Here is a 27,827-nt window from a genome sequence, read left to right on the forward strand (position 1 = left end):
CTTGTGGTAAAAAAAATAACAAAGACCAAACCAAAAATGTCAAGGTGGAATTTCCATGTTCCACTTGTCTCATCCCTGCCTAGTGCTCCCTTGAGAAGAGTCTGGCCCTGCCTTCTCGTGCCCTTCCACTCAGTAAGAATTGAAGACAGCACTGAGATCTTGCTGTGGCTTTTTTGTCAGGGTGCACAGACTGGTGCTCAGCCTCTGCAGGTACATTCTGTGTGTCAGTTCCCAACCATCCAGGTGGGCCCTTCAGCTGGAGATACACCAAGTCTAAGCTGGGCTCTGAGGGTGTTCCAGAGGCTGGCTCACATCCCCAAGGCATGTGCTGCCTGTTCAGTTAGCTGGCTTTGTTTCCTGATGGCTTAGCTATTGTTGTGAAGCATTTTGTCTCCTGATGCATAACCAAAAGAAGCATTTCTAGAACATGTGTTTGGAGTGGCAATGTGTTATTAATTTCAGTAGTTATTATTAGTCATACATAAGTCCAAAAACTATTATCCACTTACTGTTCTAAGAGAAACAGTTTGATGAAAAGCTTATCTTAGTATTTGACGTGGTATTTAACAGTTCAGTGTATTAAAAAAACCCTGACATAGTAGTCTGTCAATAAAAAAAGAACCTTTCCTAACCAACAAAAAACCTTTTCACAACTGTAGGACAAATATAATTGGGAAATTTTCTTTCTCCACAAAGATAGATGTAGTTTTATGTGATTTGAAGATGAGGGATTGTTTTTCAAGCCCTGTCTTGGTCAGTTGCAGGATTACTGGTAGATTAATTTTCTTGAGGTTGTTGTATTTTCCTTGTTTGCTTCTGTTGGACCAGTGAGCAAATGGTTTTTGTGAGCAGCTTCTCAAAAAGAACATGCAAAGAAGTTGTGGCAGCAGTTTATGTCAATCTCATAGCACCTGCTGTCACCTGGTTTCACCTCTTCGTGGAGGAGAAAGAGATCCAGGGCAGGCTGATGTGATTCTCTGCTTCCATCTCCAGATACTGCCAGAACCCCATAATCGTCTCCAAGGGAACAGGAATAAGGACATGGCATACTCCTCTATTTATTTCATTATTTTTGAGCTGGCTGAAGTCTGCAGTCACTTGCACGTGGGGGTTGGCCAAATGGATAAGAATCAAACACAGATTTCAGATCTGTAATGTTGGATTTTGCCCATCAAGGAAAGAGTTCTTGCATGGTTGTTATAGTTTCATAGGTTTAAAATGTAGTGGCAATAGTGCAAAATTTAAAAATATAAACTATCATCATTTAAAATGTCAAATGCAGCAGCTGAGAGGGAACTCAGGATGGCAGCTGTGATGTGCCATATTGATAAATCAAAAACTAAATTCAAAACATATGATCTCAGTAATGTGATCCAGATTATGTATTAGAGGGTAACAGTTGTGCATTCTCAGTGTAGAAGTTTACTTTGCCTTTGACCCAGTGCCTTGATATGCACTAAAGGTACAGTGGTGCTGCAGTGGGATGGGTCATATTTGTGCTCAGGTGGTTCTAACAATCTAAGTTTATATTCAAATGAAACATAGAAGTTTGATTTGTAGTGTAAAACTATAAATATGCTTATTCCATAAGAATTGTATTTTCTTTTCTTTTTGCATAAGATGCAGAGGGGACTTTAAGGTATCAAAATTTGAGTGTGGGGGAGGTACTTGCTGTGGTAAAGTCTTTGAGTGAGTGTGAGAGCATTTTTACACAAGTGATGAGAACCTCCTGGACATGATTGACTTAAATTAGCTTGATTGGTTTTTATCAATTGCAGCTGCACTATTTAGCATAAAAATGCAAAACATTCAAAAATCATTTGCCTTGCAGTGTAGTAGAAAGATGGTTTTAGTTAGCCTTTAAGATGTTTCAAATGTTTATTCTACACAGATTCTCTGAGAATCCAGAATATATCCAGAATATATCCAGTTACTGAGAATTAGTAAAGATATTGTAAATGTTGAGAAAGTTAATTAAGGAAAATATGTTGCTTTATGAATTGCATATTTAGGATTTTGTTTTTCTTTTCCTTTAACTGTGTTAGTAAGTTAAACACTTCAAAGTAAGTTAAACACTTCAAAGATATTTGTTGTAGTGTCATAATCAGGTACCTGCCATTAGAAGCTAAAAGAGAAAGACTGGAAATTTTTTGTGATGTACAATTTTCTGACTTGCTCTCTCAACCAGTGTCATGCTTGAGAGAAATCCTGAATTAATTTCTTTCTAAATAAGACAGTAAAGTTATAGGCCAGTGTTGAAAACTTGACCAGGGCAAGGCTGCTGCTGTTATTTAAAGGCTGTATTCTGTACAGTGAGGTTTGATATATGATGTACATTTTCCTTTTTCTAGAACTGTACCTGCAAACTCACGGTCCTGCCTTTGTTTCAAAATTTCCTCTTTTTCAGTGGCTTAATGATTTTTATAGTATGTAACCTTCTAGGCTAATTAAGAGTATTTTTGTGTTCCTTTCATGCTTAATGTTGTTTAACTCACAGGAGAAATATGAATATAAAAACCAGCATAATTTACTATTATTAATTGTAACTAGCAGTTGTGCTGAAAAAGAACCCTTATTCATATCTAAAATAGTAGATTATGTTAAAGAGTGGGATTACCTGAAGTCAATCTTTTGTACACTTTTAAATGTTTTTGATACAGGAGGCCTGTTAAGGTCAAGGCATTTTATTATTCCTAGGTTCATTTAGTCTTACATGTTCCTAGGATAATTATGCCAATTTAGATCTTTAGACAGGTACTTGGAATTAAGATGTAGAAAATGGAAAACCATCCAGTTAAGAGCATACTTAATGGTATAATTTCAGTTGCTGAAGAAATTAAATATTTATACATATGTGTATATAAAATCTAAAAATTTGTATGTATATGTAAATAAATCACAAGAAAGTGTGGAGACTGCTTTATTTCATCCCTGTGCTATCAATTTCATACTTGGTTGACATACAAAATAACATCTATATATAATTCACTAAATAATTTTTTCAGTCCTCTGTTAGGTCTTGCAGTCCAGTACAGAGATGAATGAGGGTAGAAGGTTATGTTTCTTCTTGCATAAATAATACAAAGGTTTAGAAAGCTTCAGTTACAGAGGCACTTAATTGCATCTGCACAAGTTTACAGCCAGCCTGGTGAGGTATTACTGAGGGTATAACACATGCAGGAAGAACAAAGGCTGACTTTGCTGTCCTGAATTTAATTTTCAGGAATGATAGGCATAAACCCCCCTGTTTTTTATAGAAGTAGAAATCAAAGAGGCTAATACACCTATGTATTCAAAGATATGCTTTTGTAATGCAATGTTAAGTAGATGTAAATTTAATAAATTCGTTAGATTTTACATAGTTGCTGTTATTTGCCAGCCAACTGCTCTTCACTTCTTAGAAAACGTCCTTACTAAAGGGGTACTTGGACACTAAATTCTTGAAGACACTTTGGCAGCTGCAGAAAAAAGTATTAGGACTTCTTTCACATGTCTTTTATCACTTACTGGTTTGAAAGGTGAGGGTTTTCTGGGGGTTGGTTTTGGTTTTGTTTTTTTGCTTTGTTTCCACTTGAGAGATGGTATCGTGATACTCTTATATGTTGATAAATACAATTAACTTTGCATAGTGCAGTGCAGGATCCAATGTAGTTAACATATGCTAAACTTTACATTAAGATTCCTTTTGTGTCCTGGCATTGTCTTGTTTCTTGAAATGTATCTTTGTTTTCTCAGTCTTTTGAGGAGATTGAAAAAAGGAGCAGAATTTCACCCATGTGCAGAATTATCCACGTCTGGGAAAAAGATTACATTCAGAATGCTTTCCAGGAAAAGAAAAACAGATGAGGAATAGTACTTTATTTATTTATTTACTTTTAGAATTTTCTTAAAGGGCAGATTTATAAGGCTCCATGTTAATGTCAGCTGTCAGAGATTGGGGAATGAATTTTCATACTCAGGTTTCATTCCTGTGACTAGTAAATCTGATTTCATGTAGCCTCTCCTTCTGTGTTAAATTATTTATACCCTGATTTTTTTAGCAGTAAGATTTTTATACATGAATATGCATATACATGAATATATATATGTGTTCACATATGTACTATTTATATATAGTCCATATTTATATATGGACTAAAAATAATAAACTTAAAATGTATCTACTATATACACAAAAAAGAATGTTAGGAATGATTAAAGAGTATTTTTTAACTGAATTTTTCTTCCATGTTTTCTGCAACACATTCAGAAAATAATTTCCACCATTGTTTGTGTCTTTATACTTAAGGATAAATTCTGTTGAAAGGGTTGAAATCCTAGAAGATTCAATCCTAGAAATATTTCAAAGACACGCTTTCAAGTCCAGAAACTTTCAACAGGAGTATTTTGAACATAATCAATTGAAAAAGCAGGAATTCTGGTGATATTTTTGGAGCAAAATCCAAAGTTTGCAACTTCATTGTTAACATAGGATTTAGAACTGAATTTTACCACTCTCATTCCCAGACAGGATAGCAAGCTTGAACAAATTGTAAAAATCCATTTATGTCTAAAGCAAAACCATATTCTGATTATTCCCCTTTGGATTTGCTATAAAAGATTATTTCTCTGGTGTCAAAAAACCTTTTCTGTTTTAGAGAACCAATGTGCATCCATTTTGGTTATGAATTTGGCTAAATTAGGCTAAGGCAGTATCTTTTTTGATAAGACTACTAACCTTTAAACAACAGATATACATAATGCCTAATTTAGCTGAATGTTAGGAGGGCTTTCCATGCTCTACCATGTTCAGGTGTTTAAAGTGGGACATGCTTCAGTCCAAGAGTGGTAGAAGTGGTGAAATATTGGCTAACAGAGGAGCAGTGGAGACAGCAGGGAGAGGGGAGACCAGGTTGGCAAAAATCTTGGTGAAACATCTCAAGGTCTGATACTGCAATGAGGCTTATTTCATATTGCCATTGCTCAGCTTGCCAGAATTTGGAGGCACACGCCTGAGATTGGGGTCCCTGGTGATGATCCTGAATTCTGAAGTGAGAAAAATGGATGAGCTAGGGTAGTACAAAATGGAGGATTATGCCCCTCTGGACAAAAGAAACCCAGAACTTTTTAATATAAAGGTTTAGGTAATGTAATAATAGTGTGTTAGAGGATTCTGTTAGTCACCAATAAAATGTGGCTGTAGAAAATCTGATACTAAAATGTATCAGGAGAGAGATTTGTTACAGAAATTGGGGAATATTTTTATGTACTCTCTGATATCTCATCTGAACTGCAGTCATCCAGCTTCAAGAAAGATGAATTCCAGATAGCAGAGAGGAAGAGGAAGGTTAGGGGGATGATCAGGAAAATAAAATAACCTTCTTATGATGCTAAAAAGGCTCGAATCTATCATTGCTTTGTGGTTTCATTTGCAGGAATCATTGCAGCCAATTCATTTTGCTTATCACTGTTGTGAACTGGTGACATTCTTCTTTCTTTCAGCTATGATATATTGGCTAAGGAATAGTAATTTCCAGTTCAAGGATGAACAAGTTTTTAAACAACTTTGATTGTTTACATGAGGTAATCTGACTGGACTCTAAAACACTTTAAAAAAAAATCTTTATTTTTTACCAAGGTAGAATTGTCAGTTTATGCTCAGCATCTTGTAGCTTAAATGTTATATGACAATTTAGTGTTATTTAGATGTCATACTCTGGTATTTCAACAATTTGAGTTGGTTTTGTGCACAAAAATATGTAGAGGTTCCTTTCTCCTTCCCCCTTAAAAATGTAATCTGTTTATCTTTACATTAGAGTTTTGTTCATGTTTTCCTCACATTTGCTTTTTTGAGGAAACAAAGTGAAGGAAATGTTTCATTCTGAAAGAAAATATTTGAAATGTCCATTTTTAATTTTTTTTTTTTGCTCAGTTGAACTTTTGCTTTGAGCTTTTGAATATGGGAAACTTCACAGGCTACCTGAGTAGGAGTACACTGCACTTCCTAGGGACATGGATGAGATTTTTTGCATAATCTTTATAATAATACCAACAGAAGTTTGTCTGCTCTGTGTATGCTGCACATCATATTGCAGGTTCCCTTCCAACCTGCTATTATAAATGATAATAGCAGTTCTTTATTGTTTATCAGAAATCTTAAATACTTGACAAGTTTCTGTGGGACAATTGTCATTATAGGACTATGGGTGTTTCCTTGGGAATTTTTGGAAGAGCTCTTGCTCCTAAAGGTTTTTCCAGAAATTGCTGAAGTTTCCTCTTGTCCTGGCTCTACACTCCATCAAACTATTTATTTTTTGTGCCTTTGTGGCATGGTGCTCCTCTGGCTTCTTGCATAAAAACACTTGTCAAATGTGTTACCAAAATGTTGTTTTCTTGCAGCTAAATAGTTCCCTCACTTCCCCACTGATTCTTTCTGTTTCCTCATTATGATATAAAATAATAGTTTTATTTCTTCAGCATATTTTTCCTTTTAGCAGATGGTACATTGAATCAAGTAGATGAAAAAAGCCTCTGCAGGACTTAGAGGGTCTTGGAAATTACTTGAGAGAGCTGTGGGTGGAAGATTTTGTTGTGAAGAGCCAGACTTGGCCTGTGTTCAGCTCAGTTGAGGACACTTTATTCATTTAGTCCCCATATCTTGGCTCTCACTCTTGGTTCTTGGAAGTTGCATGGCTCTTTCTCTGAAAGTGGTTTTTGGGAGTTATTTCACTGCTGATTCTTTTCCTGAAAGCATCCCTTACATATATGACAGTGTAAGACCATTGCTGTGATAGGGATTGTTTTCATATCTGACTTCACATGGCTTGTTTAGTGTCAAGGCTGTGAGGGAAGCAGCACTTATCAGTTTTGCTTTATCTTGCTCATGCAGATGCTATTCTGTCCTGAGGAACTTAGTCCCAGATGGAATATAATTGTGGTAAACTAGTAAACCTATAGCTTCCAGATGAACAATAAATAAATGCAAGATCAGATCTTGTCATGTCTCTGACTTTCTGCTAGATGATCTGGCAGACTGGATTCAGTAAAAATATTTGGCAAGGTAATCTCTGTTAGAAAGTTAGGCAGCCTGCAACTGAAACTTGTCTGATTTAATTCCTGCATATCTTTTTATTTTAATTTACCATTTAACCTCTATTGATATCACTGTATTTATGAAAAGAATGAAATTGTTATTTTTATTTCCCTAGTTCCAATCTCATGCACTGTTTTGCAGTATTGTTTGGGTCCTATTACTTGCCTTAAACTGTTCAAACATTTAAAATATGAGGTGAAGGTCTGTATTTCCTGTGATTATTGAAGTTCTTTAGAGTAAAATGCCTTCTCCAGTTCTACCTAAAATACCTAAAAAATGTTACTGCAAGGGTGAGATAAGTAAGGAGTTACCAGTTTGGAATCTCAAACAGTCCTTTCAGTCTTTTGACAGAAGCCTCTCATGATCTAAGTAGTCTTTCCTTGTCTGGAATTCTTATCACAAGCCAGCACAATCTCTGGAAACTAGTTTGGAATTCTGTTTTCAGCATAAAGAAGGAAATATTTTTGCAGTGTCTAGGATGGCCAGAAGAGTTGCACTTTTGTTTTAGTAGGAGAACAGTCTCCTTTTTGGTTGAGGTGCTTCATGTTAAAAAAATATCAAGCCTTGCCATTTTAATAAATAAATTAATAGATGTGATAGATTATTTCACAGAGCAATTAGTTAAAGGGCTCAGAATATCCCTGAATTTCATCCTGCTCACATATGCAGGGGAAATAAGCAAGAGGGCTGCCTTGCTTTGCCTTGCATGGCTCAAAAGCCAGAGCCAGTGGGAGAGTTCTGAGTTCTAGAAGGGCCCAGAGGACTGAAGGTTTGGCTTGAGGATGTGTCATGGAAGGAAGCAGCCCTGTAAATCTGCCTGGTACTCAAGGTCCTTATCAAACCAGCTGATGTTTCCTGCTGTCCAGGAGATCATGAAGCCTGGCCTCTTGAGAGAGAGAGAGAGAGAGAGGACTTCACTGTCAGCTGTTGTATTTGGGAACTTTTAGAAGTGAATTTTTAATTGGAGGGATTACAAGTATTTGAGTCTTTTTCCCTCTTGTGAAAAATGCAGCAGTTTTCAAAGAAATGGCTATAACCTGGTTTCTGGAAGAATGTGAGCAGGAGAGATACAAGAGTCAAAATGTCATATTTAATGGAGAAAATGCTGTGTTGCATTCAAAATAAGCAATATATGTTTAGTGTATTATTTTAGCCTTCCCTCTGTTTGCCATATTCTTATGAAGAAATGAAAATAGTGCCCAAGTTGTTTTATGTCACTCTGTGAGCTGGCTGTAGATTCTGGAGGATAAGTCTGTAGCTGAGCAGATTCCAGCTGGACCTGCTGCTGTGGGAATGTCTGATATTCCAGTAGCTGACACAACCAGGTGCTCCAGTGTCAGAACAGGGTGAATCAGGAGATTCTCCTCTGTGAGATGTGTCACTCAAAAGATGTGGAATTGAGAGAGAGGTTGAGGACACAGCTCATCCCTAGAAGCCACAGCACAGGCTCTGAGGATCAGCTGGAGAGAGGTTTTACCTACAGGCACCTCCTTTATTCTGAGTAGGTTACAAACATAAATGTACTTTTTGAAAATCACACATTCATTGCTGTGTCAACTATTTTTAATTACTGAATCCTACTAGTAAAAAAAGTTAAACAGAAAAGCAGTTCAACTAAAAACTCTATTTTTACCATATTTCCAATTAATGGATATTTACTGATGATTCTTTCATGGAATTCTACACTTTTTTTTTTTCAGGAAGCAGTTAAACACATTGGCTTGACTTTAAAAAAGAACACCATGGCTTTCTAATTAACTTCCTATTAACCTGTTACAGTATAATAAAATTTGAATGTTACTGAAGACAGAAATTTCGAAAGTTAAAAGCTTCCAAGATTGGTAGTTTTGTAAATTGATTCTAAGTATTTTGAATTTATAACTATCATTATGTTGCTAAATAACATTGAATCTGGAATGACTGACTTCCTTTTGCAGTAATTCAAAGGTATTATGATAGCTATAGTTTTATAGTGAGCATAAAAACCAGTGAGGTAAATTCAATGAGGTAAGGTTAGTGCTGGAAGTTTTATTAACAAAAACTGTAAGTATTAGCACATGAGTTACAATTCCCATGTGTTTTCCAAAATTTGCTGGAACTAAACTGAATACTAAATTTTGAACTTTGGACTAGTTGCTTTAAAGCACTTAATTTTAGTGGTAAGAATAAGCAAGATATAAATTAGAATAAACCAGCTGGTGGGCAGCTGGCTGCATTGATAAGGTGCACAGGTCAGAATTCCTTGTGGCATATGATGCTCCACAAGGACAAGCTTCCTACTGCCTGAAGGAACCATTAATATGTTGTTTACAGTCTCTGGTTCAGCTGAAACCTTTCCTGGTGTGGTTTGACCCATCAGTTTACCAATGTTCTCTTTTAAAGAGCAGCATAATCTGGACTGCTGGATAAGAAGAATGTAAGAAAAAAATAAAGATTGATTAGTAGAGCTGCCAAAACTGTTGAGGATGGAGGCTGGGAAGTTTATGAAGATTGTTGGTGTCATCTTCAAGGATTGAGTAAAGTGATTTTGAGGTGTTCCAGCACTGGGTGCTTCTCCTGCCCTTGTACTGAAGGAGCTTGTGACAGGGATTCTGTCAGGGAAATGGCAGGAGTTTGTTCTCCTGATGGGAGCAGCTAACCCTGGCCTGTGTTAGCAAAACATCTCTGCTGCTCACTGTTTCCCTGGACTAGAAAGTCCTCTCTTTGTGTCAGTTCCCAAATACTGAAGTTGTAGAAATAAAACAGTAAACTAGATTATGCTTTAAAGAACATAAAGCCTGTAAACTATCAGCTGAGTTAAAATGTGAACTAGAGCAACTTAGAGCAGTAGAGGGGTGAGAATGTTGTTTGAGATAATGCCTGAAAGTGGAATTTTCTTCTGTGAAGTGAAAAAGCTAGCAAGCCTACTAGAGTTTCAATTTGGAACAGAGTATAAAGGATATTAACTGTACAAAATTCAGGTGTCTGCAGCTTCAAAATGTTCTGCCTTTTCTGACTTGAATTTGACATACATCAGATGTTTTTAATAGAAATGAATGTATGGCTTGCCAGGTACAGCTGTTGCTTTGAAAAAGATAATCTTTATCACATCAGACTAAGAAATGAGGGACAAATATGATGAAGAGGTAGTTTTCATTATGTTTTATTATTTTAGAATAGGGGTTTTTTTTGGCTTTTTTTTAATGGCTCTGGAGGGTACCATTGGGATACATGATATCCTTTCTATACTTGTAGTTCAGTTCTCATATTTGCAAAAGGACCCATGTGAGAGTATGCTGTCTGTACTAATAATTCAGTAGATCTGTATGGAAAATCAGAGTGACAGCTCTTTTATTCTTGGTTTAAATTGGTTTTCATAGTAACAGCTTAGAACTTCCCGAAGATATATGTGGGTGCATAAACACAGGCACTAAGATCTTTAATAGAAATTCAGGTGTTGTTATTAACTGAAGATTTCCTCAAAAGATGGCTGCATGATATACTAAAAGAGCAAATAATAGCCCAGAAAATGCCTACAGGGCTGTGGAGCCTTTAGTGATGATGAGGAAGGGAGAGAATGATGGTGCAGAAGGGAGGAGCAGGACTCTTGGGCACAGTGTTGAATATTGGCTGCAGTGTGTGCAGGACCAGGGCTGGCTCAGGAGGGGATTAACACTGGGTTGCAGTTTTTTCTCATTGCCCCTGCTGTGGTACTGCAGCACCCTTAGGACTTCAGCAGGACCTTCAGGTTTAGTTTAAAAAAATACAGTCAAACATGTGCTTTAAATGTATCTGTTTAGGATGGTAAAGTAAATAATTCTTCACAGTGAAACACAGTAGTGCTGCTTCATGTTTTACTTCCTCAGAGAGCTCCTTAGCACTAAACCACTTTAGTAAATGATATATGTAATATGGCATCTAAGTTAAACAGTTAACAGTAAGGAACTTCAAGGAATAGACATCACTGCTGAAGCTGGTCATGAGTGGCGGGTGATGACAGGAAGATTAATAAAGTTTGACTTGAAATTTGGCAATTTTTGCCACTTACATGAACTCTTTTTTTCCAAAAGTATAACCCAATTCTAAAGTTTTTACAGTGTGTTGTATATTTCCAGAGCAAGTGACAGAGTTTATTGTATTAAATAGTAGAAATAAGTAGCTGCTGAGGAAAAAGAAGCTAGACAAAATTAAAAAGTAATTTACTTGGAGAGAGGTCTTTAAAATACTTAATGTGTTAGCTATCGGATCTGGTTTTGCTTTATTTTTCTTGAACATTATGGTGTTTTTCAGACTGCCAAGTTTTACTAGTAAATATACTGCAAGAGCTTGGAAAAAATAAGTGAAGTACTCTTAAAATTAGATAGTGTTGAATGAAAAGCCAAAGAGAGAGGTTTTGTGTACAAGAAATCCTTATCCTTTCAAATATATACATATATATATATATACACACATATATATATACATATATATATCTGTTGCTGTAAAATGACCCGAATTTAATTTCCTTTCAAATCATATTTTAGATGCTTTAGCTGGAAAAGAGGCAGTAACAAAATGGCAGACATTCCTCATGGTGTGCTGCATGCTCCATCTAGAGTACTTCATTGTTGTGTTATTTTTGGGAGATGTGATTTCACAGTACCATTTCAGGGAAGAGACAATTTCTTACATTGGCAAATTGACCCTGGCCAAAAATGAAGTAGTATATTTTGCTTCTGGTTGTCCACAAGATGAGGACCTGACTTAACAGCATTTTGGTTTTCTGCCATCTGGAGGTTCTTATTTGACTTATGAGATGATGTCATACACGCTTAGTGCTGAACAGATAGGGAAAGGTCGCCTGCAGTTCAGGCTGAGGTAGTTTTGTTTCCTATTGGGAGAAATGTAAAAGTCTTGGTTTGTGGTTGCTAGAGGCAAAAAGACAATTTTAGGGAAGGAGAAAATGACTGGCATAACTGATGTTCTCCTAAACCTCCACATGGCACTCCTGTGAATAGAAAATCAATCTGCACACCCAAGACCACCCACAGTATGAGCTGTCTGTTCCCTCTCCCAGGCTGGCTCTGGTCAGGGTTCTGCTTCCACTTTCAGAATGGCTCCTTGCTGTGAATGTTAGTTTGGGGATGATAGACTTATTCCACCAAAATACTTCATTGTGCAGGTGGATTTTTGAATTAAAGGGCTCTGCTGTATCAGTCTCAAGGTGAGGAGCTGTAAGAAACTACATATGTGTTTGACAGATTTTTTTCTGCCACCCAAGGCTGTGGTGGACATACTGTGCTCTTTCCTTCCCAACTCTTGCACTGTCCTTGTGTGAATTGGTGTTGAAAGGATTAAGACTCTTTGGCTGTTTCTCAGTGCAATTGAAGCTGCACTTTGGTTATGCTTTAAAGGCTTTATTTGAAGCTAAAGCAGGATTTGAGTCTGAGAAGCTGGAGTGGACAGGAACTCTGCTCCTGTTTCCCACACAGGTTGTCACTGGGCATTCAGAGCCATTTGCTCATCTTCTGCACCCTCCTTGTGTGATCCCAAGTTTTATTGCCTAAAATCCCCCCCATTCCTCAGTTGAATTTAGAGATCCTTGCTCACATGGTATGTGGGAAGAAATTTGTGAAGAAAAGTGAGTGAGAACTGTCTCCTTGGCCCTTGGGGCTGGGTCTGGATGGGCAGAGCATAAAGGATTATTGACTGGGACACTGCTGGGTTCAGCCAAGCAGGACAAGCTGCATCAGACCTGTGGAAGCTGCTGAGTTATCCCAGCCACGGGGGAATGGTGTCAGAGCTCTGTTTGCCTGGGGATCCAATCACCTCCAGCTCCCTTGACTTGAAGCTTGAGACTCCTGCCTGGTGGCAGCTGGGAATGAGCCTGGCAGTGGCTGATGGGGAGAGCTGCTCCAAGGTCCTGACGAGCTCCTCAGATGCAGCTGGAAGGCCCAGCAAAGGTTTCTGTGATTTGACTTCAGGGATTGCTTTCAGCTGTGAAGCAAAGAAGTGATTAAGTATAAAGAAGATGTGGTAATGAGATTCAGATGAGGTCTTTTATGTTTATAGAAAGAGGTCTGAAAGCTTACTGCTACTATTATTTCTTGTTTTCTAATTGAAAAAGTCATCTTTGAATCCCTCACTGCATGCTGCTTACAAACTGAGAGATCCTGTTACTGTAATATTGTAAAAAAAGTCTTAAAAATAAAATAAATCTAGTGGAATATAAATCTTTTTTCCAGTGTATAGAAAGGCAATGAGCCATTTTAAAAGCAGGAAGAACATGCATTTTGAGATCCAATAGATCATCTAAATTGGTCCCAAACCAAGTTTTAAAGTGGCATTGAAAATACTTTTGCTTTGAATAAATTTAGTGTTACAAAACTCAGAATATACATAAATATAGATTTGATGATTGTTTTGCACTTTGATAGTATTCTGATTAACTAGAGAACAAATTGCTTAATAGAGGAGACCCTTTCTGACTGTTCCATCTGCAGAAGTAAAAAATGCTAAGCTTCCATTTATGCCCTTTCAGTTTCTTCCATCTAGTTTTTTATTATGAATTAACCTTATGCATTTCTAGGAAATACAAACTTTAAACTCTTGTTCTTTATTTTCTAAAATTTCTATGTTTGAAATTTGGATTAATGAATCAAATATTTCTCACTTGCCTGACTGCCTGCAGTTGTCCTGTAGATGGAGAATTATTTTAAATTGCCACATCATACATTTTCAATCCAAAGCTTGACTTCTCAGTGGTGAGTCTTGAAGCCAAAGAAAGCCTGTGAGTCCACTTAATGTGAACACCTCATGGTTCAGAGGTGCAGAAAAAGCCTCTGCTCAAGGAAACCTGTCTCTGTAACAATAAATGACTGCACTCCCTTTATCTTAGTTCTCTACTTCTCATGATGTTTATTAGCACTGACTGAATTTCGTGGGTATGCGTTTTCTTGTATTATTTTATTTGCAAACCAGCTTTCAATAATATGAAACCCACAGTGAAACAAAAAGTCTTGGTTTTCAGAAACTTCATATATGATGAAATCTGTTCTTTTCTCTCAAATATTCCCCACCCCCCAGTATTTTATGCTGAGAGCTGCTCAGCAATTCATTTGTAGCTGCTTTTCTGAACCAGAATATGTAAACAGTGGAAGTGTTGCTGAAGGCACCAATACATAGCCAGTGTGATTCATGTAGTAATGATGGTTAAAGCCAAACATATTCTCTTTCTTTAATGAGTTGAGATCTCTGCTATTTTATTACTGTTTGAATTGCATTAAGAGAAAAACAAATTTGCATCCTTGAATATTTGCACAGCAAGAAATGAGAAAATCAAGGTTTCTTACACATTCTGGGCTGTTGCAATTCCTTTGTGTTGTAGATGCATGGTTTGTGGTAATTGGGGTGGGGCTGTGGCTGAGCCTCATCATCCCCAATGAGCTACAGCTGTGAGCAGCAGGTGAGCAGCACTGCCAGCAATGAGCCATGGAGTGCCCAGGGGCACTGACCAACCACCAAAGGGAGCAGAGGGCACACAGGTGCCGGGCATCAACGGAGGGGATAAAAGGCTGGGCTGAAGATGCTTGAAGCTTTCTTTGGTGTTGGTTGTGCCTCCACCATCTTCCTGACAATTCTGGGTTCTGGTTTTTCTTCTTTTTAGTATCTTAAAAAAACCTCACCAGTGATTTATGCAGAGCTTTTGCTTGCTTGCAAAAAATTGTCTTTTTGCTTAGGAAAATCCTTGAATATCCCTTATTTTGTTTGATGGGGATTTGTGATTACTGTAGAGAAGTAGTCAGACCTGTTTGGTAAGAGACTTTTGAAATAAACACTGGAGAAAAGTGTAACAAGTAAAATAATGTCTTAGAGTTCAGTTTGGAAAATTACATAAAAGAGAAAAAAAACATTTCTTAAGTGTGAATAAAAGAGTATTAGAAAAAATATGCTAATGATTTCTATTGAACCCTAAGTATGTTTGATTTACTTACTGTAGGTTGATGCCTTGCGGTTACGGTTAGAAGAAAAAGAAACCTTTCTGAATAAAAAAACAAAACAACTTCAAGACCTCACAGAAGAGAAGGGAACCCTTGCTGGAGAAATTCGAGATATGAAAGACATGTTGGAAGTAAAAGAAAGAAAAATTAATGTCCTTCAGAAAAAGGTAAGATCACTGACGAAAGGATGCGTTGTACAACTTTTGAGGTACATTTAAAGGAAATACTGCTGTTTCTTAAAGTGTATTACTATTAATATATTAAAAAAGATGCAGAGAGTCTGTAATAGTATAATTTTCTAGTAGAAAATATCTTGCTTTTATCTGTGGGTACATTTTTAATAGTATTATATAATATATATTATATCAGAAAAATATTAGATGCTGCAGTTGTCACAAAATTGTTGGTGTTAAAGAAAAGTACTAAAAATCCTGATAAAACTTCTTATCCCTCAACATAAGGGATTCCAGTATCCTTATGAACACTGATTACTACTCTTTCCAAATAATCTAAATAAAATGTGTGGGCCTGCTAAAGCATCAGGATACTGTGTTTTTAGTCTGAAGGACTTTCTTTTCAGGGTGGAGAGGAGGAGAATGGAAAAGGAACCTAAAGTCAGTTATCAGCTTTCCTAATGGACTAAAGACATTAAGAAAGGCGGCTCTTCCAAACAGCCAAATTATCTTAATTCTAATTTTCCACAAATTGAACTAACTGCATTTGCTCTCTTTGGAAGTGGGATTCAATCTATTATAGTTTTCACCTGGGGGAGTGGGGAGGGAATTTCCTGTAGAGGCAGCTCTACAAGGGTTCTGCAGACAGCAGTAGAGTGTTCATTTCCAGATCCTTTTTCTCACACTCACTAAATATTTATGCTACCAGGTGTGTACTGTTTGTGTCCTGTGTGTCACTGTTTACCATATAGAGATGCACTTGGGACCATACAGAGAAATGGAGAAAAAGTTTCTGGCATCATCTATATTTTAGTCTTCTCCCCTCCTTTTACAGCCACTCAAAGAATGTCTACTCCTCCTTTCTCTATTATTATGTAGGTAGTTCATGTTACTGTGGTTTTCCTCCAGGATTCATACAGGGTTCACATGGTCTAGTTGTGCTTCTGTCTGCAGTTGCTTAAGTACCAAATTTAAAAAGCCAATTTCTTATTTTCCAGAAGCTGAGAGGGCTGCTCTTTTTTTTACTGGGAAGTAAGGCCTATCAAAGCTGGAATATAAGTATATTCATCCACTTTAATCCTATTTCTGAATATTTGCCTTGTTAGCAGTGCTGATCATGTAAAAGAAAGCAAGCAAACTTCAGGGCTTTTATGCTGAATGTCAACTAGTTTTGGACATTTCTCGAGCATTCTGAAGAATGGAATGCATCTTTTCTTATTGTTTGCATTCTAAAAAAATCCCAAACCCCTGAACAACAATTTACAATTTCTCTTGTACTTACATCTTGAGGAAATGGTTCAGTAAGAGGAATGTGTATTCAGTGATGAAATTTTTGTGATGAGTAACTATCACAGAGCTATCAGCACTGTCTGTCATGGCTTTGGCCTCAGAAATCTGCAGAAAAACACTTTTCCTGTTTTTAAGAAATCATGGCCATTTTATTAGGGTGTGCAGGTGGTTTTGCCTCTTTTGCACTTGCTTCTTAATGGACATAATCATTCTCAAACTGCTCTCTCTCTTCTCACTAGATCATGGAATAAAATATGCCATGGCCTCTTGAGCTTTAGTATACAAAGAGATAAATCCTGCTAATGGCTGGGTGGAAAATTGGAGCTAGTACTGAACTGATCTTTTTAAAACTGGAAGTAGCACTTCCAGTAGCATTTTCTGTCTTGGAGGTTTTTATTTCCTTTCATTAGGGGACTTGTGAAGTTGAGTTTTTCTGCTGTAGGCTGAATACTGGGTTCACTTAGAGAAGGATGAATCTTGACGATTATTTTTTAAAGAAGCAAAAAGTATTACGTTTATAGCACAAAAGTTATGTGTAGATTTGCTTCTCTGAAGCATTCTTTATAACCACATTCTTCTAATGTGTAGATGCTGAAAAATACTAATGCCAGATTTTCATAATACCATTATTTTATTTATAGGAGAAGTACGTTGTATTTGGAAAATACATTTTTAAAATTACCCTTAGGTCACATTTTCAGCTTGTGTTTCTCTTCCAGTATTCACTCACAGATCATTTGACTAAAGAGAAATTTGATTGAAATATTGTCCTGCTCTGCTCACCCCTCATTTGAGTAAATCTAGAGCATGATGCTTTAAATGATGCTTTCAGGGTTTACTTTTCATGTGCCTGGTGTACAGTTCTGAAGTAGAAAATACTGTATGTCACCAATGCAAACTCAGGCTTTTACATTCACCTGGAAAAAAAAAAAAGAGCAGAACAATCTCCTTGTCTGGCTAAGCCAAGTGTTCAGCTTCATTTTGGCAGTGCTTGTTAGATCATGGCTTCTCTTGTTTAGGGTCCTTGAGCATTCCAGTGTCCTTGGCAGCAGATGAAATCTCATCTCTGGCTCACAATACTTGTATGCAGAAGGGAAGGTGTTCTGGGTAATTTTTTTCTTTTCAAGAAGGTTTCTGGGCACTGGTGCCTTTAAGTGGTAGATGACTTTACCCTCAGCAAATGAAGTTGTGTCCCAAGCATTCATACCTTGGACAGTCCACGTGTTCTGGCAAAGGGAGCTCAGCTCCTTTTGGAGCACAGGCAGATGGGTCATGTGTTATTTCAGAAGTATGTTGGACTGTGTATAGTACTAATTCCTAGTACTATAATATTTGTTATTGCAGTATTTTTGAACAGGCCCTTTTCAGGGGTTTTCAGAGAGTGTAGCAGTGGATGCTGTGCTTTAAGAAAAAGATTGTCCAAAATACCTGTTTTCTTTCCAGTTTTGACAATATGCCTTTCTAATTGCAAGCATAACCAAGATAGAAAATGATTTAATCTATCCTAATTATACTTATTTTATCCTTTATTTTAATCTAATGATAATTTTATCTTTTACTCCTTTCTGGATTGCACATGACTTTTGCTTTCCTCCAGTTTTTGCTCATTGTGTGAACTTTTGGTCCCATCTTGCAGTATTGATTTCACTTTGGGATGGCAGCCAGACATGTCTGTGTTGAGCATTTAGAAACTTGTTCTCATTGTGCACATACATGTGGAGAATTCAGGAAGTGGAAAGCAGGATGGGCCATTTCAGTGATGCTCAGGAGGTGGAACAATGGCTGGGCCTCACAGTGGATTGCCCTATGTTTACATACCCTCCCTCATCCAGGACTGCTCTGGTTCTGCTCACTCTCCTGAAAGCCCCTCTGAAGATGAAGGAAGTGCTTCTAGTTCTTCTGTGGTTCTCTCTGGACATTAGATTCTGACTATAATATTTTAATGCTTGCCTCCATTTTCTTCTTTCTACTCAGGACCCAATTTTATACCCTTGTATTTTTGTTTACTTTTGATATGAGACTTGTGAATAACCAGTTGTGCTCCTGCCTTCAGTTGTTGATGCAAGATAGATGGCTACATCTCTCTGCACTCAGCCTGAAGTACCTCACTCAGCCTAAAATAACATTTGTTTTAATGGTTGTATTCAAGTAACTGAAGAAGGAAGAATTTGTGTATAGTGCCTAAAAATATTTCTGTCAGTAATAACCTGTAAGTGAGTAGGAAGGAATATGTAACTTGGAAATATGCAATTTCTAATCTGTATTCCTTCTCTTATATGAATTATCTGCTGGATGGAAAAAAAATTACAAAGGAGATAAAACCAAACACTGCAAAACTCCCTTTGGAAAGTGGAGCAGTTCCTTCTCTTTTCTGGATAGCTGTCTCACTGGGAGGGAAGGACAGGTTCTGTTGAGTGCTCCCTACCAAAGGTGGGGAAGAATCAAACCCAAACCAGCTGTGGTGAGGCCCATGGGAAGCCATAGAAATGAACACAGGGTAACAAGATGCAGAAAAATTGATGGGCTAGATAAGGATCTGATGGTGCATTGTTCTTCTGTGCAGAGATTTGGGTGTAATTTTTGACCAAATTGAAAAACTGCTGCACTATTCAGTATAATTTGCAGGCTTAAGGGAGGCCCAGTACTGGAGCAGCATGTGTTTAGAGGATTTGGATCAAGGTAGATTGGCATGGAGTAATAATAAACTTATGTCAATGTCAGAGGTGCAATATTACTTAATATTTCTTTCTTTTAGAACCTTTGGCACCACTGTTCCATTTTAGTGCCAGTAAAGTTGGGTATGCTGTTTTAATAGCCTTGTTTAACCTGGCAAAGCTAGTCTTACACCTCATATCTGTCAGTTTAGCATGCAGAGGGGCAGACCTCAGAAATCTTTATGTATTTCTTACCAGAACGTTCCAGTTCTATGAATGTGGCCGAGTTGTAGGCTGGAGGGCAAAAGTGCTGAGCTGGATGACGTCCCTCTGCTCCCAAATTTCACCTTTGGTACAGGAGGGAGAAGTGGAGTGTTTTGTCCTCTAGGAATCTACAGATTCTTGAAAAACTCCAGTTACATACTCTGAAGTAGGAGTCTCAGTGATGAAAACAGTAGCTATTGAGACAACAGCAGTGTACAGGATGTAGACCTGGATCATATTAGGACAACAGCTTGTGGAAATTCTTTTGTGAGGACTATCATAAAAGAACACCAGCTAAAGGGGGCTAATATAATACTCTGCCTTGACTTGCTACATAACTTTTCATGTAAAATGTTACAGTTTCCATCTTTAATAGTTTAATCTTTGTGATTGATGAAGTGCTACATGACTAAGGGCCTTAACCTACCAGCTAATTAGCACTTGTAGGAAATGTCATAAAGTCTTAGTTCTCATGTAATAATTGCAATCTGTACCTGGAGTGGCTGGACCATGCATTTGAGGTGACATTGTCCAGTTTGTATTAAACTGTTTTGCACAATTAATTGGATGCATTGCTGTTGGCTGTCTTCTTAAAAAAGGGAAATGTACATGTGGTCAGGTTAGGACTGATTAGTGTAAACAAAGGAGTCCTACTCTTGGGCTGAGAAATTTGCACCACTATTATTGCTTGATGCAGGCTACAAGTAGAATGAGCAAGCCGATAGAAGATGCCTTTGGAATTTTTTTTTTTTCACAGCTTAATCAGCTGGGAGCACGTTTTCATATTTCCAGGAAGGGGTCAGGGCATGACAAAGGACATTTTATATTGGCTATGTCAAATTCTATCAAGACACTGTAAATAGGCTATTATGTGAGCTGGCATTTTGCAGTCACACATCAGAGATCTATTGTAATTCTGGAGTCAGATGATAAATTCTGAATGAGTTGTTCTGCAAAATAGAGCAATATTCTGACCATAGAATTAGGTGTTGGAAAAAATGTAATTAGGAAGTCTTTCTGGTGTGGCATAAAAGTTTTGATGTTGCAAAACTGCTATGGTGAGTATTAACTTTTATATTATTTAAGAATTGAATCTTTAATAGTTTATGTCCATTTTAAGAGTACAGTGTTTAGTGTACTGAGGATAAAAAAATTGTACTTTGCTGGCTGCTAAGGCTTGTAGCTTTGCCAAATCATGGTATGTTTTTCAGAACAGTCTGAAAGTGAAATTGAAATAAGTATAGTCAATTGTTCATCCAGGGTGGTGGTGTTACTGATCCAAATACATTATCAGAAAAATGTGTCCTCAAGGATTCTGCACAATCAAATGCAACTTTGGGCCTGTTGGGTAACCACAAATCCCCCTTAAGCCTAACCAGAGCAACTGTTGGGATGCTCTCAACGTGTGAACAGACACTGAGAACAATGTCATTAAGATCAGAAGCAGGGATCATTTTCATTTTTCTTTAGCCTAATTTTCCATTCTTTGTAACACATTATGGTACTAAATTTTTACAGTTTATAAAAGATCACTAGAAATATGTGATCCAATATACATTCACTTAGTGAAGCCAGCCTGAATTTTCATCCAGTCTAAAACCATCGTTATGAGTCTAGGTCCTTGAACATTGAAATTCAGGATAGTTATAAACTTTTCCAGCCTTTGCTTGAATGGATTGTCCTTTCCAATGAATTTGGGACCCACTGAGGTTAGAAGTCCAGAATTTTGTTGTCCTCCCCTCCTCTGTGCTCCATGACCTACTTGCTGCTGCTGTTCTTTTTCAAGCCTACACTTTAAAAGGAGAAGAGATGCATTACACACTTCTGCTTACTGGCCTGTTGGAAAATAAGCACTTACCTCTGTAGGAGAAAATCACAAATTGCTCAAACAGAGTTTCATGAGTTAGGAAATTTAAAAACTTTAATGTGATGCCAGTACTGTAAGCATGGCAATTTTTGAGTATCAGGTGTATTGTAAGTCTCAAGACTCTCAAGTAAGAAGAAATACTGACTGCAATTGTCTACACTACAATAATAATTTATTGTAGATCAAGTTATTCAATCTGGTTTGGAGACGATTCCTCAGATGATGAAGAGAATGGGATTGTTGAACCCTCAGGTTGTTCATAGCAGACACAAGTGCTCCTACACACAGTGTGACATCTGCAAAGTGGGACTGAGCCTAATGAGACACTTACATAAGGGTTTCACACTGCTGGTGTGACACTAGTGCTGCTGGGAGGGAAGGAAGCTGCCCTTCAGCTCTGAAATGTCAATACTAATTAACAAAGTTATCTTTAAATATGATATTAAGTTTTATTCATGCTGAGAAAACAGCCAACTCACATGCTGGGAATTTTAAGCTGTGTGAAGAGTAATATTTTCTATTTAATAGAGTTGGGGGAAATTTCTTTTGAAGTGTGAAAGAGCTCAATTATGTGTAGTGTGACTGGGCAAAAGGGAAGGGGAAGTTGTCATGTTTTGGAGGTTCAGTAGACCATAAAAGAATTATTTAGGGAAATTGATGGCTACCTATATATCTGAAAAAGAATCAGGGAAAATCAGAATTGGTCAAGAGAAAAATATTTTTCTTGGAAGAAATGAAATTTCTCTCCAAAAAAATGTACTAGAAGTCTACTAATTTGAATTAAAAATTATAAGGGAAAGTTTTATAAGTGTAATAGAATAATTTTACATGGAGGTATCCTGCTGTCATGATTCACTTAGAAGTTTTAGCTGCTGACTGAGAGTGTATTCATGTAATTCCCTGCTCTTGGAACTGCATCTTTGAGTGGCAGCCTGGCTATTTCCCCACTGTCTCAACATGACAGACTCAGCTGGTTTTGTACCTGCCAGCAGTTTAGCACTGAATCTTTGACAACTCATTGAAATGACACAAAATCAGATCCCCCAAGAAGCAGCGAGTGGAACAAAGTATTGCACAAGCCCAAAAGGCTTGTATGTCTGATTACATGCTGATGTTTTTCTTGGAAGCTTTCAAGGTCCATGCTCCAGGTGAGTGATTTATGGCAGGGAGGAAGGAGGCTGGGTGGCTTCTCACCTTCAGTGACTGACAGAGACATGGATGAGGGGGATTCACAGGGATAGGCAAATCTCAAATCATAATTTTATAAAATGTTCCTTAGGAAAATGAATGAATCAGCTTGTTAATTATATGCAGTATTATGAGAAGACAGTTTTAAATCTGAAGTGACTCAGAAATGATACATTTTATGTATAATTTCATCTGAGATTTATTTATAGTCTGATGTGTGAAATATTCAGCAATACAGTGACTGAATAACATTAATCAGGATAAACCATTCTTGCCTCATCCTGAAATAAATAGATCCCACTGCCCTTGTTCACCTACTTGCTAGGGTAGGCAGTTACACTTGATCTTTACCTAATGTAGCTTTACCTAATGTATATCCAATTTTGTTATATCTGGGAGTGAAAAAGAAACATTTCCTACTAAACATAAAAAGCAGGGTTATGCATTAGCAGTTGGGTTTTAGCATTTTTGTAGTATATTAAAACTCTACTCTTCTGTTGGCATGGAATCAACCAGCCTAATTTACACATTGCTAGAGCTCCTTGATGTTGGCAGTTGTGCTTTGCTGGTGGTATTCCATTGCTGTTCCCCTGACTGGGACTAGAGATACTAATATCTCAGTAAACTGGGTATTTAATCACGTTTGGAGAAGCATCACCCTTCACCTTTGAGTGGAGCTGTTACTGGCTTTATGAAATCATGAAGTTCAAAGACTCAGGAGTATGCATGCAGATAAGTTTAATGGTAACAATAAATGAGAATTGTTATCTTCATACTTCTCCCTTGATATTATTGTTACCAGATGTGGCTGGAGCTAGTCGTGCCAATTTGGTCAGATTGCTTTGATAATTTTCTTGTTGCCAAGCAGTATGTATTTCTTGGTGGGAGAATCTGCAGTGGTATGTTTGAATATGAGTAGAATAAGTCCAACTTTAGAATGGAATCTGCATCTAATTCACTTCCTTCTAACACACTTGACTTCAATTTTTAACGCCCAGCCAGGCACAGTGCTGAGATCAAAGCGAGACAAAGAGGAGAGAGTAAAGCAATTCTTGGGAAGTAAAAAATAAAAATGGCATAACATTGTGTAATCTTACATATATGACAGAAATATTTACCTTATTTACCGTTCACTTAAGAATAAATCTGCAGTAAATTTGCTAAAGGTAATTATGCCAGAAACCCCCCTTAACAGGGAGAAAAATCAGGCCCACTACATTTATTGGCTAAGAGATACCTTAATTTGACAGCAGAAATCTGCATTAATGTCCCCAGAAAGGCACAGAGTCTTTTATTGCTCTGTGCTTGACCCCATGCCAAAGTGACTGTACACCATGGGAACCTCTGCATGCTCCTCTCTGTAGAGCCTTCTGCTGATCTTGAGGGAGAAGCTGCTAAAAGCCCACAGGAATCTGTCAAGTTTTCATCTTAAAGCTTGTTGACAGACAGGATAGGGAGGGTGTTAAAGCATAATTTAAATTTGAGTGAAGTACCTGCTGTGTCCTATCCTGAATTCTTCATTCATGGTTAAGTCTGAATATTTTGTTGTGGCTGTCATGGGAACCATAAATAGTTTGATTTGAATGTTTATTTAATATAAATCCATGACTGTTGAGATTCTTTGAATGTTGGGAGGATAGTAAACAGTTGATCAAATGGGAAGAACTTCAAAGTACAGAATTAGAATATAGTAATAGAAAACAGGAGTTTGTTAATTTAGTTACAAAAGAGGTCACCCCTGTAAATGATCCTTGGGAGCTTGTCTTGTTGTGTTAGAATTACAATAATTAGATTTACAATAATTTCTTCCATGACATTTTGTGTTCATCAGTTCTCATTGTTTGCTCACTTTAACTGTTACTGATTTCTATGCATGTCCACTTATGAAATGTAATATAATTCATCCTCTGTCTTGAAATTTTTGGGTTGCAACACTTTCCATCAATCCTTATAAATCCTCTCCTTGGGGGAGGGGGAAGAAGATACCTCCATGGACAGGTAGCACTTTGCTGTCTCTGTTCTGTAGCATTGAACTTGTAGCATCATTCAATCCAGACTGTCAGTGGTATCTGCCATCTGAATGGGAGACACTGAAAATGGAGTTGCTATCAGACTATTGCAGCTTCCATGGTTTTTTTTTTTTTCATTGCTAAGTGATGCTCAAGTTTTTTGGAAAATTTTACAGTTAAAATTATGTGCACGTTCTTGAAGAGAAAGCCTGACAAAAATGGATTGGTAATAATTCTCTTGCTTGCAGAAGTGAAGAGATAGTCAATCTGTGTAATATATTGATACAGCCTGTAATACATTGATTTAGACATCATCTCTAAAGAACTTCCAAGTCCTTCTTCTCAACTTGAAGCTCCTCACTCGCCCCTCTTGTGAGGGTTTTATCCAGTGTCAAACCCCACCATGCAGAGGGGTACATGGCTCACAGAGTGAACATGAAGCTCGGTGGGAGAGAGCTGCATCTGACAGCTGCTGAAACTTCTCGTTGTCCAGCAAAGAAACATAAATCAGAGGAAAAATAAAAGACATATTTTGGTATAGGATGTCAGTGTCACTGACATTGCAGCAGCAGGTTACCTTCAAATGCATCTTCAGGATTTTCCTGTAGTTGCAAAAGGGACAATGAGTGTTCATAGACCCTTTCATCAAAGCTTTTACAATAAATTAAAAAGAAATGGGAGGAAGCAAAATGGATAAGGATGAATAAATTGATTTACAAATTGTAGGCATCAAAGTCCTAATGAAAACTGATTCAGAGAGAAAAGTATTTCTATCATAGGTGTAATTTATAAAAAGTTTCCTTTATTTTTGTGTAGTTGATGGTATTAGAGTGAGGCTAAGTTTCACATACCAACCTGCTGGTTTGAGGCGATACAAGATAAAGGAAATTCAATCATTTTACTTTTTAAAAGACATTTTTCATACCAAAAGCAAACTATCTTAAACACAAAACCATATCAGATTACAGATTACTTCCTATTCAGACATTTCCATAAAAGCATTGCTGTCTTACCTTTTCTGCTCTAGAGAAACTAAACTGTTCAGCAGATGTTGATTAAAGACATCCAAGTTGATGCGTTTAACATTTCAGTTTAAGTTTAGTGGTGCTTTGATAGTTTATATGTCTAAAGACTGTGCCTGGCCTGCAGTAACTAATGGTGAAACTCAATCTGTGCATTGTCTTTGCTGCAGCTATAGTGAGAATATTAAATTACATCTCATAGTAACAAGAATCTGAGTTCTCTGATGAACCTTTTGAACACTTCAACTCTTAATGGGTCTAAACCTATGTACATTGACCATATGTTAATTTAGAATGATTTAGAAAAGGCATCTCTAAATAAGGGGGCAGGGATCTGTTATCCTTCTGCAAAAGCTTTCCTTTCATGTAAATGTATTCCACTATCTCTTATATGTGAATATAGATGGTTTCTGTAACCAAGGAGCTAAAAGGAAACTTTCCAATTGGAAGAATATTATTATTTCTGATTAATTGCTGCCTAACCACTTCAGCTTTGCTGCTCTGGGGTTTTTTCCTACTTTTTACCACTGGTACTTCAGGAAACTCATATAAAATGATACCATGTGAAACTGGATTCTCCATTACAACGTTTTAAATGTGATTTCGAAGGCCAGGGTGTTCTTATAGTAGAAATAAACATAGCTGTATTAAATTCCTATATCCATTATTTATAGTAGTGAAGGGACAGGGCTATTATTTTTACTTTCAATGTAAATTTTTTTGCTATTACAAATTTAAAAAAAAATTGTTCATCTAAAATTAATTTCAATTTTTAGGGCATCCCTCCTCCCTTTTCAACCTTTTGGCCCCTTTATGCCTTAATTTGAGAATAAAATAGTCTAAAGTTTAATACTTTTCTTCTGTTGATGATGTATTATATTATTAAGTCCAATATTTTATAAGAAAACTGGAAAATAGAGAATATGGGAAACCTCAAGAAAATTTGTAAGAGCGTGGAAAGAGATACGTAATTAAGGACTAAATAGGATTGAGCATTTTTAAAGGACCATAATTGCAATGTTTTTCCCTTCAGGTGTAAAATATCTGTTATTTACAGATATAAGTTCTATGCAATTCATTTATTGTTTCAAATTAGGAGCAGTATGCATATCTGAAAGCTTCTCAATTAATGAAATATCCTGGGATTTCTCTGAAACAATCAAGTACAACTAACGTGATCTGTTGAGTGAATTATCTGTCTGTACTTTTGAAGTCTTTGTACCAAATATGTTTGATTTTGTCACATAGTTCTGTGTGAAAGGGATGTTGTGAAACTGTTCATATAAGGAGATGAAATTATGGTTATAATGTAATTAATGGCCAGATCTTCTGACAGAATTAGTTGTAGCATGTTTGGATTAGGCATTTGCTATTTTTGGAATTGTGTGTGATTTGAGTTACACTGTCCTTTGCCTTTGGAACAGTGTGATGATGTTTGAATGTGCATTTATTTTGCTTTTGTCTAGACTCTTGTATCTTTTATAGCTTTGCATTGGAATCAAAACTACAGGAGTTGTTTAAATGGGAAATGTATTGAGTTTCAAATTCAAACCTTACAAAGCATGTTAAATATCTCTTTAAACTTTCCAGGAAAGGAAATAAAAGTATTCTTTTCTTTCACTCAGGCTGGTGATTTAAAGAGTAACCTTAAGCCATCAATAGAAATATACAGTGGTGTTAGTAAAAATAAAACAGATATTTTTAAAGTATTACAGTGCACATGTGCATAAACTGAAATATGAAAAATAGGCAAGAAAAACTGGGATACTGCAAATTATGCTAGTTTAAATTTGGTGTCGATTCCTTAACTGGATTGCTAACATCAAGTATATGTATTTTAGTGGAGCAGTGACTTTCTAGATTTGAAATATTTTATTATAAATCATAATTCTGGATTGAATAGGAAAAAATAATACAAGAGAGGAAGAATACAAGTGAAAAAAATACTTAAGGTAATAAAAAAAATTATTGGAGTTGATTGAAGAGTGATCAAAAAGAAGAAAAGCCACTGCAGTTAAGATGAGAGGGACTTATTTGGAGTGACAATGACTTTTATCTCATATATAACTTTATTCAGCATTTTCATTTAGAAAATATTCTTCACTGTTTCAGTTAGGGGAGAAAAAAAAATCCCAAACATCTTTGAAAGCAGATGAAGAAAAGGAGATGATGACTAGCCAAAAAGAAATTGGAGTGTTAATGCCAGGAGGCTGAAAGCAATGATTAATACAGTTTTGAAAAGTATTTCAGATGGGATGTGGTAGTGAAAATTGCCAATATTCTGTCTGCAGAAATAATGGCTAGTGGAGCAAAAGATAACTGCTCTCTAA

The 27,827-nt window shown here is 36.8% G+C and overlaps 1 protein-coding gene across 11 annotated transcripts in view; it reads left to right on the plus strand.

Moving 5' to 3' along the window:
• ERC2 (ELKS/RAB6-interacting/CAST family member 2) overlaps positions 1-27,827 on the plus strand; it is a 407,180-nt gene that overhangs the window by 106,276 nt on the left and 273,077 nt on the right. For all 11 annotated transcript variants that reach the window (XR_011681174.1, XR_011681175.1, XR_011681176.1 and 8 more), the window contains exon 7: positions 15,030-15,197. Coding sequence is in view for 1 of the 11 variants with exons in the window: in XM_071439763.1 (XP_071295864.1) it covers positions 15,030-15,197 (168 nt within the window). In the remaining 10 variants the exon portion in view is untranslated. The remainder of the gene's footprint in view (positions 1-15,029; positions 15,198-27,827) is intronic.

Source organism: Agelaius tricolor, unplaced genomic scaffold, assembly GCF_023055355.1.
Source record: "Agelaius tricolor isolate 1412-34295 unplaced genomic scaffold, bAgeTri1.0.p SCAF_14, whole genome shotgun sequence".
NCBI classification, from domain to species: domain Eukaryota; kingdom Metazoa; phylum Chordata; class Aves; order Passeriformes; family Icteridae; genus Agelaius; species Agelaius tricolor.